The 16,639-nt window shown below is 42.4% G+C and overlaps 1 protein-coding gene across 1 annotated transcript in view; it reads left to right on the top strand.

Moving 5' to 3' along the window:
- Window positions 1-16,639, top strand: part of NCKAP5 (NCK associated protein 5) — a gene marked incomplete at its 5' end in the record, with an annotated part of 361,561 nt that overhangs the window by 142,704 nt on the left and 202,218 nt on the right. The window contains one exon of the mRNA XM_082054889.1: window positions 1,111-1,170. Within this exon, the coding sequence (XP_081911015.1) occupies window positions 1,111-1,170 (60 nt within the window). The remainder of the gene's footprint in view (window positions 1-1,110; window positions 1,171-16,639) is intronic.

The raw sequence follows: 16,639 nt of genomic DNA, 5'->3' as shown, positions 1-16,639 counted from the left end.
CTGGACCAGTTACAGAGCCTTGGGAGGATCATGGGCCTCCAGATAAGGGATATATTCTGATTTTAAAAATCATTTTACTCAAAGTTTTCAAAGCTGATTGTCTTTTTCAAATAATTTATTCATCTGCAAATTTTATGTTTCGTTGTGTACTGATAAATCCTTCATGTATTGATCAGTTCCTCTGACATTTCTGCAGGGCGCTTTTGTTTCAAAAATAGATATTCTTCTTTAAAAATAGCCTAGTTAAAAAAAAGCTATTTGTTTTTCTTAAATATGTAAAAAAATTATTGTAGGTTTTTAAGTCCCACTTGTTCTGTAAAGTATTTTCTGCTTTGTTGAACTTCCGTAGCAAACTCCTCTCTTGCCGTACCCTTCCTGCACTGGGCGGTTCCTGCAGCATCCTCCACTGTCTCCATTTTGCAGTTCACATGTGTCATATGTGCTGTTTTCCCACTGTGAAAATCTTTCATTTTCTACCTTATACCAAAACCCTACTTTTATGCCTTTCTTACAACTTTTCAGATGAATGTGTCTTTTAATAGCCAAATCCTTAATTAAGCAAATGAATTGTTACTTCAGTTGAGCGAAACATTTGGGCAAGGATCTTGTATGAAAAAAAGGCTGATTAAAAAAAACCCTAATCTAATAATTCAGTAGTTGCAAAATGCAGCACAATATGTTAAGGAACTGAATAGACTTTTAAAATTCCATTTTTATGGATACGTTTATTGATGATCTAACAGCCTTCTAGCTTGTGTTAATATATTGCAGAACAAAGCCCATGTGCAAGGCCGTAGGAAAATAAATAACACAATCTGATTTGCACGGTCTGTTTCCATATCGCCGGGGCGATGAGCTACTTTGTTGTTTGAACGGAGTAAATGATGTTTAGATCCAGTTGATTTATTGACAGTTCTGTCAAACTGCCACAAAATATAACAATAACGCAGAGGCTAAATATTGCAGAGGACCATGGCGAGGAGAGCGGGGCTGCCGGGGGGGTTACCCCAGCGATGCGCAGGAATGCCACCCCGACGGGGACGCGCTGCGTTCTCTCCGCTGGTCAAAGATGAACTGCTGTTCACACGCTGTTCTTCTCTCCGCAGGGAGAAGCTGTCTGTGGCTCGGCTGCAGCGAGAAGTTGCACAGAGTCGGAGTGAAGGAGCAATGGTAAGCTGCGGCAACTCGCTGCTTTGCAATTCTCATCTTACTGCTTCAGGCCGTAGATGCCGTTTGTCTTGCAGAAGATGGTCACCGAAGCATTAAGGCTGTCTTGGACATAATGATGGGTTGTCAATGATGTATTAATAAATCTGAGGAAATCCAAGGCTCTATCTTGGCTTCCTTGGAAGAGCTGCAGTAGAGGAAAGCCATTTCCTTTTCCCCGCTGATGGTCCTTACTGGAATTGGAAGCAAGGCAAGATCAGAAAGCAGTTTTAGATCGAAATCCAGTAGGTTTACTTGCCTGTTAGCCCTCAGCAGAAAAATGGAAGAATGCAAGCATGGAAACTTAAAAAAAGCCCCTCGATCTGATAATTTTGTAAATCATATAATGTTCCTATATCTTCATTTTTCACGTAGCAATTTGTGAGATTAGGCTTGTGAGCAAAAGTTGAAATGGCAGATTTTTGGTTAACTGCAAATCTCAATTTATAGAGTGCCTTATCTATACAAAACAATTCCATTTAGGAGCCAACATGTGCTAAGTGTGCTTAATTACTTAATATCTAAGGAACTCTTCCCATCTGTTAAGGAGTTTGTTTGTCCCTGCCTTCAGATAAAATGTCTTAGGCTTCCATGGGATAAAGCAGACTGGTTCAAAAACCTTAAAACCCAAACCAGTCCCCTTGAATGTTCTCATGAAGCTGCTGCTGATTTGAGTTGTGTGGTTTGCTATGAAAGAATTGGTCCAAGTTTGTTTAACTTAGTGGGGGGAAGCTGTAGAGGGTGTCTGGGGAGCAGAAACTCCGCTAGCTATATGACGTGGGGTCCTTAAAACCCCTCCTGCCTCCAGGGAGGGTATTTTATAAATTGTTGTTGGTGATTAATACAATGAAATGAGATCTGGAGAAACCTACGTGACAGGTAGGATAAACCTGCCGTGAATCCGTAGCTCTCACGGCAGCTCCAGCAGAGCTGGGTATGCCTTGCAGGGGCCTCTGCTGGGACAGGGGCTTCTGGGGGGTCTAAATGCCTCGCAGGGAAGGAGACGAGTAGGGTTTGCTCAGGGAGATATTGCTGATGTGCTCCGAGCCCCCGCGGGGTGCCCAGCTTGGCCATCCCATCCCACCGCCCCCGTCATGGGTCTGCAGTGTGGCTGGGGTGGCCACCAGAACACTTTGAGATGGCGTTTAAGCAGTCGGGAAGACTGGCCACTGAGTAGTGTGTGTGTGTTTTAAGGCAGAAGTCCTGGAGGAACTGAGAAACAAACTTGTATCAGGTCAACCCATAATCCCAGAGTCTGTGACTGAGATAAAGCTCCTGGTGCCTCCAGGAGGAATTTTGCCTGAGGAGGAATAGCAAAGATCAGGCATTGCTTTTGCAATTCCATTCTACTTCTCAGTATAAACAATTTTCAAAATCTGGGTAGTGCTGTTTACTCTGTTTGAAATGTTTCCTTTAATTTTTTTAAACTAGCTTTCCCCTGGAGGCATAGAAATAATATATTGAGTGTAAAATATACTTAGTGAGATAACCCAAGACTTTATGAAATGAGCAATATTGATTAACCTCCTAGACCTGGTAATGCTGCTGGTATATGCACCCACCTGGTGGTCTCATCTCATGAGGGTCAGATGCTACTTCTGCCTTGTACTATGGGCTTGTGGGATTAATCAGACAGCCCTGCTAACCACAGGGTAATTTTGTATAATTTGTTGAGAGGCCGAGTGTTGCAACCCATTAGGAGCTGATAGGTAGCTCTCTGGGGGCACAATCTTCCCCCAAGGTAAATACTAGGTAGTTTTTCTCCTCTTCCCAGTGGGGTAATTTCCACAATTATCCTACAACTGTGGCTGAGGACAAGTGTGCCCATAGAGACAGTTGCTTTGAAGCTGTTGATGTGTGGAAAATTCTTTGTGTCTCAGAGCTCAGAACCGGTGATTTTAATATGAAACACAGCAGTTATTAATTAACATTAATGAACTTGCTTGGCTGTGAGGGGTACAGGAGCAGTAAGGGTCCAGGAGATGGAGTATTTGAACACAGGGGAGGCCAGAGATGAAGTGACTCGAGCCGGCTGCGTTCTCGGGGCGTGCAGCAAGGAGCCTGTGACACACACCAGATTCGGGGCAAACACTGCAGAAAGATTCACAGCGAAATTTCAGTGAGGGATTCTGAGCAAGCAAGCCTTTGGCAAACAGCAAGGCTTCCCTGGAGCAGCACTGGCTGCCAGCAGCAGGCCCGCCGGGTCCTGAATCCCATGTGCTGCTCTTCAGTGTGACTGACGCCCCCCCAGGACGGCTCGGGGCCCTGCGGGGCTGGTGGCCGGGGGCCGGTACCGGCTGGCTGCAGGGCGCCCCGGGGCTTGGCTGTGCTGTCACCGGCTGTGACCCTGGATAAAAAGGGTGGCAGCCCCTGCAGCTCCCCTGCCAGTGACAGGCCACAGCTTTATTTAATCACTAATTAGCTAATTGCCTTTGCTTACTCCTGTTTCGTTCTTTGTTGTGCTACTTCTAATAGATTGGCATGAAGGTTTTCAGTGAACTACCTCCTTCATTTGGGAAGAGTGCAGGTACGGCACCTGCCACCTTTAATGCCTTTCTCGGTCTTGTGGAGAGCATTTTTATCCTGATGTGAAGCGGGGCAGAGAGCTGGAGGGGCTGTGCTGCCACCCCGCTGCCACCCCGTGTCCCGGAGCTCCGCAAAATGTCACACAAGCCTCTTCTCGCAGGAGGGCACCTCATTCAACACCGCACTACTGTCCCTTGCTTCTTTTCAAAAATGTTTTATTTCAGTTTTGCAGTCACAGATGGGTCATGAGGGTAAGAGGTGACCACATTATGCCGACCCACACCCGTTTTTAGGGTGAGCAGGAAGCGTGTGCCTATCCCTGTGTGTGCTGGAGGGACACATGGTGCGGTGGGTTTGCCCCGACCTTCCTGCTTCCCATTTGGCACCTTTCTGATCACAGCACGAGAAAGCTGTGGGTACGTTCCCCTAATGCCTTCCCAGCACAAATTGGGTAGAGAATATGCTATTTAGGATTTGTTTACCTATAGTTGTCAGGTAGCCTTTGCATTTACCTGCAGCCAGCTCTTGCCTTTTTGCTTGTGGTCCTTGGAAGCGATGAGCAGGGAAGGCTCCCGGTGCTTGAGTTTGCCCAGCGTCACAGAAACCGCTGCAGCGATGTGGATGTGTACATAAAATCAATAACAAAAAATAGATATGGTGCATGTGCTGTAGAAGCTATTTAAGCTGTGGTATCTTTGCTTAGAAATGGGTTCATACATCCATATAAATAACATATGGTGAGTGATGATGAACTGTGTTTTATGAGATGTTTTCCTGAGGAGACTTCAGCTGAGGTTGAGGATCAGACAGTATGTACTGTATATGATACTGGTGTGTCTGTCCCACAGCACTCCCTGTAAGAAATGTAGTTTTTAATATGTCCCAGAGTTACATTTTTCATGAATGATTTATTATTGGAAGTAGGTATTTATTGGATGGTAGTAGAAAACATTAAATGAATACTTCACTGCAAGATAAATGTTTATGATCAGAAATGTATGAATAACCTGTAATACGTTTTTTCCATGTGGTCTTATGAAAAATCTGATACCTCATCTATAGGACTGAGTATGTATTTATAAATGACTTGAATTAGGAGAACTGAATAAATGTGGGCTGGGAATACCTGACAATTGCTCAGGTTTCTTTATTTCATTGCGAGGTGGCTCTTCCTGTCACTTATAGCCTTTAATTTCTCCATGTGTGTGTTGGGAATTTTCTTAGTCATGTTTCTTTTGACTCATCAAGGATATTTGACATTTTTGTAAAGGCAAAGAAGGTGATCACTTCATGTGTGTGCAGTTTGTGCTACATTTGATGGAGAACTGTGCAGGTGTCTGTGGTGACAGAGATTCCATTATTAAAATGAGCAGCTTTCAAAATAAATCATAAATTTATTTCAAAATACAGTGAAGACTGAAAACTGCTTTATTCATCAAAGGTTGGTTTTTTGTGTGTTTTTTTGGTTTTGTTTTGTGTGGGTTTTTGTTTTGTGGGTTTTTTGCTGTTTTTTTTTTGTTTGTTTGTTTTTCCAACCTTGAATCCATGACTTTGAACCTTTAGGACACAGAAAAAGACCAGGAAAAGTGTTATTTTTTATGAAATATTCTTAATCGTGAATAGCGCCAGGTTATGAAGAATATGAGAAAAATGTTGCCACAGTTACGTAGCAGAATTCTGGTAGCAGACTAAGTGTTGTGTTAGCACAACCTAGAAACCTGAAACGGACCAAAAGTTTACACAATTATGTCATATTTGAATAAATCGATTAATTCAATAGTTACCCAGAAAAAATGCCATTTTAAAAATATATTTGATACCTTTATTTACATACATGTTACACAGTTTTGTTAGTTGGTACTTCTGCATCCAGTCCTTTAGTTCTACTGCATTTTCCATTAGTTCAGTGGCCTGTAAGCTACACAAAAGAAATTGTACCACTCTGGCAATTTAGCTGTGAAGGTTAAAGTGGGATGATATTGCCTTTTATATCTACATGGATTTCACTTAGGGTGGGCCCGAGGCTCTGATTTACCGGGTGTCCTGCTGCGTCTTTAAGTGATGCAAAGTGATGACCGGGGGCTCTTCCCGGTACCCGTCCATTCCACACCTGCACCCTTTTGTTAAAAACCCACCGTGTTAAGTGAATGTGAGGTCCCCACTGAATAGGTTTCCACCCTCTGGTAATCCTTCTGCATTAGATTGATTTATGAATGTATCAGATTCTTTGTTAGCATGTAAACCGCTAATTAATTTAAAGCTCTCTGTGGAAAAATTAAAGCCCTGGTTAATGCTTTCAACAGGCTCAGATGGTGCTAATAATGGCAAAACAAGTTATATTAATGAGTTTTGATGCGATCAGCACAATTCTTGCTTTACAAACAGTTTTTGCTATAAAACAGTAGAGACTGCAAGTTTTTAAATAAAGAGTGGAAGAAGTAAAAAGGAAAGGCAGAAAAAAATCGCACCGTCAGTAAGATATGCCACTATTACGAGGAACAGAGTCACTTCTCCTTGTTACAACTTTCTTAAACATAGTGTGTTTAGATATAGGTAATGGCCTCTTGCAAAGCCACAGGAAGTGCAAGCCGGTCTTTTTTCTAGATGGAAACCTAAGTTGTACTGTAATCAGCTCTGAAAAGATCTTTGCTGCTTCTCCTCATCATGCGCTGCCGAACTGGAGCGTTCACATGGAGACGGGTGTGTTGAAGTGCAGAAAAGGTCTTGATTGAAATCGTATTAAATTCAGTAGAAAGTCTGATCATATTCTCTGCTTTTCCAAACTCTGGGCTGGTTTGTATGTAGTTTTAGTTGTTTGCTCTTTCACTCAAATATAGCCTTTTAATGTGGCTGCTAGTTTTTGATGACAAGAAAGAGGACATGAGACCCCAGCTTGACGATGCTTTATTGAGCTGAGTGAAATGAAGTTGAAAATAGGAAGTCAAATCTCCATCTCTTTTTGTAGGAAATGCAGAATTATAGTGGCAGCCCATGATTGTAGGAAACTGTGCTTTTTTCTCACCTCTCCTGGGAGCTGCATTTCCCTCTCCTGGCTCTCAGCACCACCAGGGTGCTCTGTCTCGGGCCACCAGCCCGGCTCTGTGGTCACCACAGCTGATGTTAATGCAGCCCCATCAATCAGCTGGCAGGGAGCCCTCTGAAAAGGAGCACGGGCAGCATGGTCACAGGCCCAGCTTCTAACATCTGCACTATGTGCCTTGTTTTTACAGAGGAGGGGGAATCCTGAGGTTGCTTGTGAGCTGGGCTCTTGCAGATGGCAGCACAATGTCCTGCCAGTAGCGCGCGGGGACTTTGTCACCGTCATGATGAATCTCTGCAATCGTCTCCAGCAGCTGGGCAGGCTGTTGCCGCAGGAGCACCCAGGTCATTCAAAATAGATGGTATTTAGTAATAAATGAAGTGTTAAAGACGAGGTACAAAAGGCTAAATTGTCTTTCCCAACTTCTGAGTCCTTACGTCTATGAAAACGTCTAGCTGTGCTTTAATGAGAAGGCAGCAGAGACAGAGAGGCAAAGTCGCTGTTTTAAAATGTCTATTTGAATATCAAATATCCTAAAGCGGAAAGAAGCAGTCTGAGCGTGTGCGGTCTTGTCTGTGAAGCTGTGTATTTATACACAGCTAGCCATGCTGTCTAGCTCCTTTTTCTTAGAAACTCCATCATACAGCCCTCATGGAAACTCAGTGACATTAGTACTAGTTAGCATCAATCATGTTTACTGAAATCCTTTACGAGCCTAGATTGGTGCTCCTGGACCTCATTAATTGTTCATATGTCATTAGCCCAAATATTCTCTTTCACAGCTTTGCAGTTTTATCATAAGTGGTTTTAACAGAAAAGGTTTTTTTAATTATTATTATTATTTTTTAGTTCTTGTGTTCTGAGTATTTTTTGTTGCTTACTTCAAATCTGTAAATATGTAGACATTTTCAGGGTATGTAGGCATTTTAAAGGTATTTTAAGCCTTTTATGAATCTAAGGATTCTTTATGACTTAAACTCGCTGAGACCTTTCAACAGTCATTTTGCATTGAAAAACAAAATAAACCCAGTTGCTCGCTCTTCCCGAGACAAAGTCCCTACCCAGAGCCTGATGGCTTCTGCTCACAATCCTCTCCCTCTCAAAACCAGCATTGCTCTTTCCTGACTAATTAATTCCAGCGTCCAGTTTATTCATCAGATTACACACCAAATCGTTACAGATCAATTTACTTTATGCCCCTGTTGCCTGCAGTGTCCGAGGTGGTGTGAGCAGCCGGGGAAGTGCTGGATGCTGCGGCCGGTGCCTCCCCGGCTGGGCTTTTGCACCAGGAGAGGGAGCTGCAGCCATTGGAATCGCCACCCACCTCCACAGCCCTGCTGGAGAACGGACAAGCTTTTTGGCTTCACTGGGAGTTTTGTGGCGTTGGAAGGTATTAGCTGCAGTATTTTAACATATGCAGGGCTTTGAAGGGCTTCTTGGTACTTGTTGTCGCAAAGGCAACGATACCCCGTCCTTGGGTTTGCTGTGTTCTTGCTCTGCTTGCTGAGCATGTTGTTGTAGGCACCGGCACTGCTTATATCCAAAGGAGCAGAAATAAGTTTTGTCCCTCAACTGGAACTCACTGAAGGGGTCTGTCTCTTCAACAAGTTTCTGCAAGTACTTAATTGGCATAAGGAAAAAGAGCCAAATAGAATTTTGTAAGAAACACTGAACACATGAAAAATACACTACAATGTATTTATATATGGTCTGAAAGTAAAACAGAAGCAATCCGTAGAAAGTATGTCATATCAAGTCAATTGCCCTCAAGTAGAACTAGCCATGTATACATTAAGTAAGGAGGCAGGGGATGCTGCGGTGCAGCGGGGGCACTCGCAGTCCCATAGCATCCGCGGGTGTGTGTAACATCACGGGGGCACTTGGCTGCAGCATGAAGCAAATGCCGCTTTACGACTAGAAACAGATGTATCCCGCCCCAGGCAGTGCCTCGCTGCCTAATAGGAGTGATGTGCCCATGCACTAATAACAGTGAATTGCAGCCATTTTCATATCAAAGGTTAAGCTCTGCAATCCTGAGCTCCTCCAGGCAATGGCAGGAGTTGAGTGGAAGAAGCCACATGCTCACTGGATTAATATTTTCACAAGGATGACCTGAATAGAGCCACCGATCTGCAGGCTGAAGAGGCAGAACAATTATGCCTGGGCTTTATCTAATGCAAAAAACGGATCTGGACTAGGACAGAATTAGTCATGACATCTGACGCTCTGAACAGGAAAGGTGAATGTATGCACTGGGCCAACAATTTGAATTTTATGCAAACTAGGAAGGTAAATTCATACAGATCAATAGTAGTAAAACTGCTGTGATATACTTGGTGTTGCAACTCTTTTTTTGAAGTAGCTGGGGAAATTAGCATATTACAAGTTAAAGAAATAAGTGCTTTTTGTGGACTATTAGTGTAGTATTCATAAGACTTACCAGCAACTGTGTGTTCCATCTAAAAGGTTTGTCATGTTTTAGTTCTGGGAACAGAGGAAAAATCCATTGATTTATCTTAAGACTTAGTACATGCGTATTTTTTAAAAATAAACCTATCTTCTAGTATTTTCAGGTTTTGCTCTTAAATCTTGTAGACCCACTTGTAAGACCAAATAAAAACGCTTGTCTTACTGGTTTGAGTCGGTTGATTTACAATATCCATGGCAACAATTCCAGCCTTTTCCCCTTGTTTCCATCTTCGTATCAGCTCTTCCAGGGGTTCTATGCGGTGCATTAAATGTTGCACTTGTGGTGATTTGGGCTCATTACGGATTTCGCTGTAAAGTGTAGCTAGAGCAAGGCAGAGAGGGTGAGATGGTACGGAAGTACCAGTTCCCCAAATTCACCTCAGTCTAATGAAGCCTATCAGTGTGGGTGAGCGTTTCCACTGCTGAACAGGGAGTACGGTCTTTAGTTTCTTCATTGCTGTTGTCATCTGAAGGTGAACTTAAAAATCGCTCTAATGATTTTTTTTATTTTTTGTGATATGTGGCACTAGTCCCTGTGCAAACCTAGAGGTTTTTGTCTGCGTCCAGAAGGATGACTTTTTTTTTTCCCCAAATGAGAGAGAAAATTTCTGTATAAGAAAGGACAAAATTTATGTACCAAGAGGATTGCTCAGTTGTGCTGCTTCCATTAAACGCCCATTTATTTAAATGAGTGCAGTGCTCTTGGAGCTTGTACCGTGAAGTCGGTGCTGACCCTTGGAATGACTTGGCTCAAGCAGTGCTTTGGATTGTCTCGCGTTAGAGTAAGGACTCGTTACTGCAACAAGTCTTTGTCCAGTATTGAGCGCAACAGATTCCTGAACCGTGATTGCTCCATGGCACCAAGACAGCATGGTAAGGTGCTGTTGTCTTGTCCAGGTCCGTCTGGGCGGAGACAAAACATATGTGTGTGTGTGTATATATATATATATATATACAGAAAGTCTGTTGGAGGTGAGTAAAAGAGAGACGGGAGAAACTGGGAAAAACCACTGGCTCCTTGGCAAGGACTGAACACTTTGCAGGTGGACATGAAAACCATTTGCAGCTCATCCGAGCAAGCTGTGACCTTGGCAATATTCTTTGTGCCATTAAACACCATTGGATTAGTTGGTTGGAGTTTTTTTTGTTTTGTTTTTTCTCTTGGCAGAGCATAATCACCCCTCTCTGCAACTTCTGTTCAAGATTTAAAGGAAATATTAAAACATAGTAAAGAAACAATGTTTTCCTATATTGGACTTATGTAGCTTTGTATAGATTCATATAGCTTGAGCTAGCAACTGTGATTGTTTCTTTCTTTTCCCTCCTGACTCCAGTCTCAAACTTTAATTCAATTTTTGCTTTGTCAGGAATTTCCTTTACATACTGTGTTTGTTTTGGCTCTGTGTCCGTTGCATTGTGATAAGGCATCTTTTGATATTCTACGGGATCTTTCATAATGAAGATCTCATGACATAGTTTTCCGAGTCTGGAACTGGTGATCAGACTTGCTTGCATGTCCTGCGAGAGGAGACTGTCTAGACTGTGGGAATGACCGTGATGTTTGGATTGTGTTATTTCCATACCGCTTGGCATGATGCACTCCGTAGTTGTTCTGGAAACTAATAACAGTACCAGGCCTGATACATGACCTTACCTGGCTGCGACGTGGCTTTCGCTCCTTCTCCAAACTGCACCGATAACTCATGATTTCTGCACAGTACCCTGTTGGGTGACTTTAAATCACCCTGTTCACTATACTTATTAGGGTCATAGACTTTAACCTTGGCATCCTGCAAGGCATGTTACTGCTTTTGCCACCTAATTCCTTTATAATCTTGGAAAATATTTAATTTCTGATCTAAATTGCTCATTTGTAAGCCAGGTTTTATTCTGACTGTTCCACTGTTAGTCTGATTGCCTGTGTAGGTAGTGAACTCTTTGGGGAACAGGCAGGGTCCTACTGGGCATCTAAATAGTGGTGAGAGCTGCTTGGAGCCCTGGATGCTGATGTGCCACGAACAGTCACAGCCCGGCTACCAGGGATGAGTGCCGAGAGGGGATTTGGCTCAGCATGCACAGTCCATACAACTGTCATTTTGTAATTACATCTTTACGCTGCACATTTGTGATCGGCATCCATGGTGACAGTGCTTATTTAGAAATTATTTCTGAGTGTCGGAGAAAAATTATCATCTCTCAGGAGCATCCTGTTCTGGTAGGAGCTATTAACAAGTGCCCTGCGGCTGTGACTGGCAGAGTTTTCCATTTAAGAAATGTTTTCCATGGCTGTCGCTACAGGAGCGGGTCAGAATTCCCAGGCTGTTGTTGGAAACCTTGCGTTACGTATGATTTCCCTATGTCATTGATGATAAATCACCTCAGAAGGGAAAACTTGTGATGTAGGAGATATCATAGGAAAGTACATGCCTTAAATGAGAAGCTGAAAAATATTTTCATACTAAAACTGAGAGTTGGTGGCTGTGATAGTCTATAAAGGCAGATTTCCAGTGGTTGTATCTTGCATTAGTTTATAAGGGAAGCCTATTCACAAGCTGAAAAATTCAGGAGGCAGCAAGTGGAAGTCAAGGGTGTGAAGAACATGTGCAATGGAACACATTTCTAGAGGAAGAGCTTTGGAAGGAGTATAAACAGGTTAGCAGAAATATCATTGTGAACTCCTAGGAAACAAGAATATCAGCTTTTGGAAATGTGTTTAATCTAACAGAGATGGGAAGGAGAAACTTTTCTTAGCTTTGTTCTTTCCAGGTAGCTAGTGACTTGCATCTAGATGCCAGGGAACGGGCAGGACCAGTGGTGCTCACAGAATCACAGAATGGTCAGGGGTTCATTGATGAACTCAATGGGTTCATCCCTCTGCCCCTACAAGGGCTGAACTAAACACTTGTGCACCCCAATTCCCACAATCCCAGCTCTTCTTGGCTTAGCTTGCATGGTCAGTGCTGCTAAGGTGTTTCTTTTCAGCCCCCAGTAGACAAAGATTGTTTATATTTCACCTGTATTGAATTTAATATAAAATTTTATGTCTTGAGTGAGTGATGGGAAGTTGTTTGTTGTAGTAATATATTACAGTGGTCTGCAGATGCAATGTCGAAGAGCAAATTTCCTGCTCTGCAGATGCACAGCAAACTTTGCTTCTTGCCAAAGGTTAGAGACTATGTAATTACAGAGTTTGGTAGCTCACTCTCCATACTCCTTGTACCCAGTGGACAAACAAACTGGTACGGCCATGATCCAGGAAGCCTAAGCATTGCTGAGCTGTCTTTGTCTGGGGGGGTTCACTCTCTTAATTTTATAGAGCATCTGCTACTGTGAAAGATGAGGGAACCATATGTGGAAGTGATGTGCAACCTTGGTATGCTGGCTAAAATGTGCCAAAAATTTAGAATGACTCCCCTGGCTCATATTCTAGTGCTCTACATAGTAGAGAAGGCACATGGAAAGTCCTCCATGTTAATTAGGTGATTATATATTGTATTGTCCAGGAATAGGACTTCTGCTCAGCCTAATAGCTGCAACTACTTCTGTTGGATTTTTTTTCAGCTAGTGCTGAAGGTGGAAGAGGCAGAAGAGAGGAAAGCTGCACTCTTGGGTTTTAGTAGTTATTTTCTCTGGAAAAAGAAACATCTTTTCATTTTTCTATTCAAGAAAATAAAACTAACACTTGTAATTGTCAACACTTGCTCTTAAGTTGAAAAAAAAAGCAGATTTTTTTTTTACTTTTGACTTTAATGAGAGATGTGTATGTGACTATATGCAATTAATAGATTAGAATAAGTTATGGTTAGAAACAACAAAACAGTTACATCCTATGTAAAAAGTTAAATGTGGAAATGAAGAGCAGAGAACTAAGTGTCAGAGTTTTTATATCTGGTTTTGATCCTCTGCTGTAGAAGTCTATCCAGCCTACCTGTTCTAGTAAGGAAAGGGAACTAAAAGAGTAGATCCTGGCTGGCGCTTAGAGTTGGGCTGAATTTGGTCTCTAGAAACACGAAGAGACATTCAAGCGGACCTGTTACTGAAAAGTGAACCTGCAGAATGGTATCAAGTGGAGACACAGTCTTTCAATTACTCAGTTTGACCACTGAATGAATTAAAAACAGCATTCAAACTTGGTATTTTATTTTTTCAAGTTCTCCCAGGTACCAGACTTGCAAACTCAGTCTGGCCCCTGAAAGTCGAGTCAGGTTTCCTGTGTGTGTGCATCGTCAGCACTAATAAAGATTTTGCAGTGGCAGCTCTGTTAAAAATACCGTTTCAGATGCGCCAGGCGACGGACACACACTGCACTTCCCTGTTGCCTATAGCAGTGCCTGCAGCACTAGAGGAGTGAATACGATAGAGGTACATTTGTCAGAAAACTAAAGTGATAGGACTCTGCAATACATGCAAGGAGCAGCTGAGTAAATAAGGTGTTGGTTTTTTGCAGTTACTTACTGACCATAAATGGACTCTACAAGTGAACACAGAAAAAGTTGTAATAAGATCTGACATGTTCATGAGCAATGCTGTAAAGAGGTTGGGAAAAAGAAATGCTGTATGGAAAGGTAGCCAGCAGCAAAGGAGTGATGCCCGAGGTGCTGAGTGTGTCACCTGGAAAAGGCAAATAGAAGCGTGTGTGTGAAAACTTAAAATATCAGCATATCCCAGATCTGGGGGGGTCTGGTGGCACTGCAGACTGTTCTTTTATTATATCTATTTCAGTTAACTTTATTAGCAGGGAATACAAATACATTTGTGACAAGTCCTGAAAGTGAAGAAGCCCTAATGCTCCCCAGCATCAGGACAAGAACCATGCTGTTCCCAGCTTGTGAGTAAATCCCAGAACTCCCTGGAGTGATGGAGTTCCACTGGCTGATCCTTTAAAGCCAAATAGAACTCTTAGAAGTGTGGTTTTGTTCTAATGTTTATCGTGTCTGTATCCTGCTGCCCACCTCCTATCTCACTAATACAGATCCAAGTGGGAAATGCTTGATTCAGCCACATGCCCATTTGGTCTGTGAGCATTCAGTCCTTTAGAAAAGAAACCATTTACATCATCTAAAAGACGTGTTGGTCTGTTACAGGGAAGAAAACCCATTCACTGTGGGTGCATGCAGATAAAGAAGAGGCATTTAGGATGTCACTCTCCCTGCAGCAGAGTCATTGGGGATAACACCAGTGCTCCATCTCCTGCTTCATTGTACAGCCCACCAGGTTTCTTCAAAGCACGTTTGGTGGTGGGTTCAGTTAAACCACCTGCTCATGCCCCATCCTGAGCCTCAAGCAGTTCTCTGCCAACTTGAAAGGCTGGTGGCCTCCAGTTGGGAGTGATCAGACTGGGGCAGTGATGTCTTCCACCATTGCAGCTGGATCTAGAAGAAACCTGGTGGCTGGGTTCTCCTTGTCACTGGTACTCTGGGACTGTGTCCTGTCAGTGCACACATAGTTTGGAAAGCATAGGAGTAAATACTGCAGATACGGTATTGCTTCATATGAATTCCATAGGTTAAAATCAACAGCAGGTATAAACAGTGCAGCTTGATTGACATGTCACCTTTCATTGTCTTTTTACCTATTCCTTGTCTTTGACTGCACTGTATTAATACAGACTGCACTGTATTAATGTTTCTGGTGGGGCACTATTCCACTGCAGCGAGTCCTTAAATGGATGGGCATCAGTGGTTCAGGAATCAAAGTCCAGCATGACTACAGATTTGTGGCTTCTTTTTCCCCACTCTGTCTAGACTTCATAGCCTTTCCAAGTATGCCAGAATTACTGGTTTGCAGTAATGCTTGTATAGTGGCATATAAAAATATTGTTATCTTGGTTGAATAAATCTTCTGAGTCGTAGCTGACTACTGGCTGCTGTAATTCCTGGGATCATCTTTTATAGACACTCCAAGCAATGCAGACACGATCTGGAAACTGCCTGCCTTTTAAAACCACCTTTGAAAATCTTTCTTAAATTTTTTTCAAGAGCATAATCTGTGGAACTACACTGGTTTATAGAGCTCAAGGAATCTCTGCCCTCTTCAAGTTTATGCCTAGGCTGGAATTTCATCCAAACTGACAGCAAATATCTATTACTGAACTTTAAAACAAAACCATGCCAAATCACAAGTTAAATGTAATCTCATCAAGTGCAAATTGGAAACCACCCTAAACTGTATGGCCTAGAGCTCATCTCCTGTAGCTGTACAGTGTACAGTTGTTTTGGAAGTTTTACTGTGCATACAAGAAGTCCAAAGAGCATGTGATGCACTTGAGAGAACTTTGGGCAAATCTTCTGGCCCTCACTGCAAGTGAAACTAAGTTCTGAGGTCTTACACATGCTGTTGAACAGGAGAGAGGTGTTTAGGCAGAGAAGTTAAAGAAAGCTGGCCTAATGATTTTCTGTGTTACCAGCAGGAAGGGTAGAAGTGTACCAAGAGCAGGTTTCTGCAGTGAAATGCCAGTTAGTGTGCCCTTCTCCTGTGCAGAATATTAGGGTTAGTTTGAGGTTTTGACTTATATATTTTTTTTTAATGGTTGATCTGTTGCAGACCAGCCCCTTTATTAAAGTAAAATTCTTCAAACTTCTGATCCAAGGTGGAGTTTCGGATTGCTAAATACAAGCAATATCCAATGGGGTAAGGCACTTTCTTGAATCTGGATCCTTTTCTAAATCACCTGGGTTCTTTTATTCCTGTTTTTTTTGTTCCGTGAGTGAGGAGTTCAGTCCCATGGCCCATTTATTTAAATAAATCTCAGAGAGTGACTGAAAGACTTGTGATCCATCATCAGTAGAGCATTCAGCTCTACGGATGTAGCTCTTCAAGTCTGTGAAGCCTCTGGATGTATAAATGCGGGCTGTAGCTGTGTTACTATTTAATGTTTTGGTGCCACTTCTATTTATTCAAAGATTTAGTTCTGTTCTGATGAAAACCTTGAATTGCAAAACCTCAGTTGTATTTCTGTGACTGGGAGCTTTTTTTTCCTCCAGACAACCTTAGACAACCTTACCTTCTGTGTTTCATACATTGCTACACCGAAATCCCTTTGGGAAGCATACAAGAATTGCAGATCTGATAGAAAACTGTAGGTGAATCAACACAGTTGACACTTTGCTGGCCCAGGTGGGCTGGCTGTATTCTCTTGCAAGTTGCTGTCTACACACATTCTTTTGTGCTGTTTTATGGCTGAAACACCATTATTGTAAATCTTCTTGAATCAAAAAAAGTGGGAGACAAACTGGCAGAGACTGGGGATTTTTGGCAGTTTGTGACTGAGTTAATAAAGGCTCATTGTAAACAAGTTACATTGGTTATAAAACTTTGTTTCCAATAAGAAAAGATTTTATATACCTGGTGTAAAAACCAAACACCTTTATGCTTGGTTAGACATTTTAATATAGTGCA

The sequence above is a fragment of the Streptopelia decaocto genome (assembly GCF_964273445.1).
Source record: "Streptopelia decaocto genome assembly, chromosome: 6".
In the NCBI taxonomy this organism is placed as follows: Eukaryota; Metazoa; Chordata; class Aves; order Columbiformes; family Columbidae; genus Streptopelia; species Streptopelia decaocto.
This window is presented reverse-complemented; position numbering and strand designations above follow the sequence as displayed.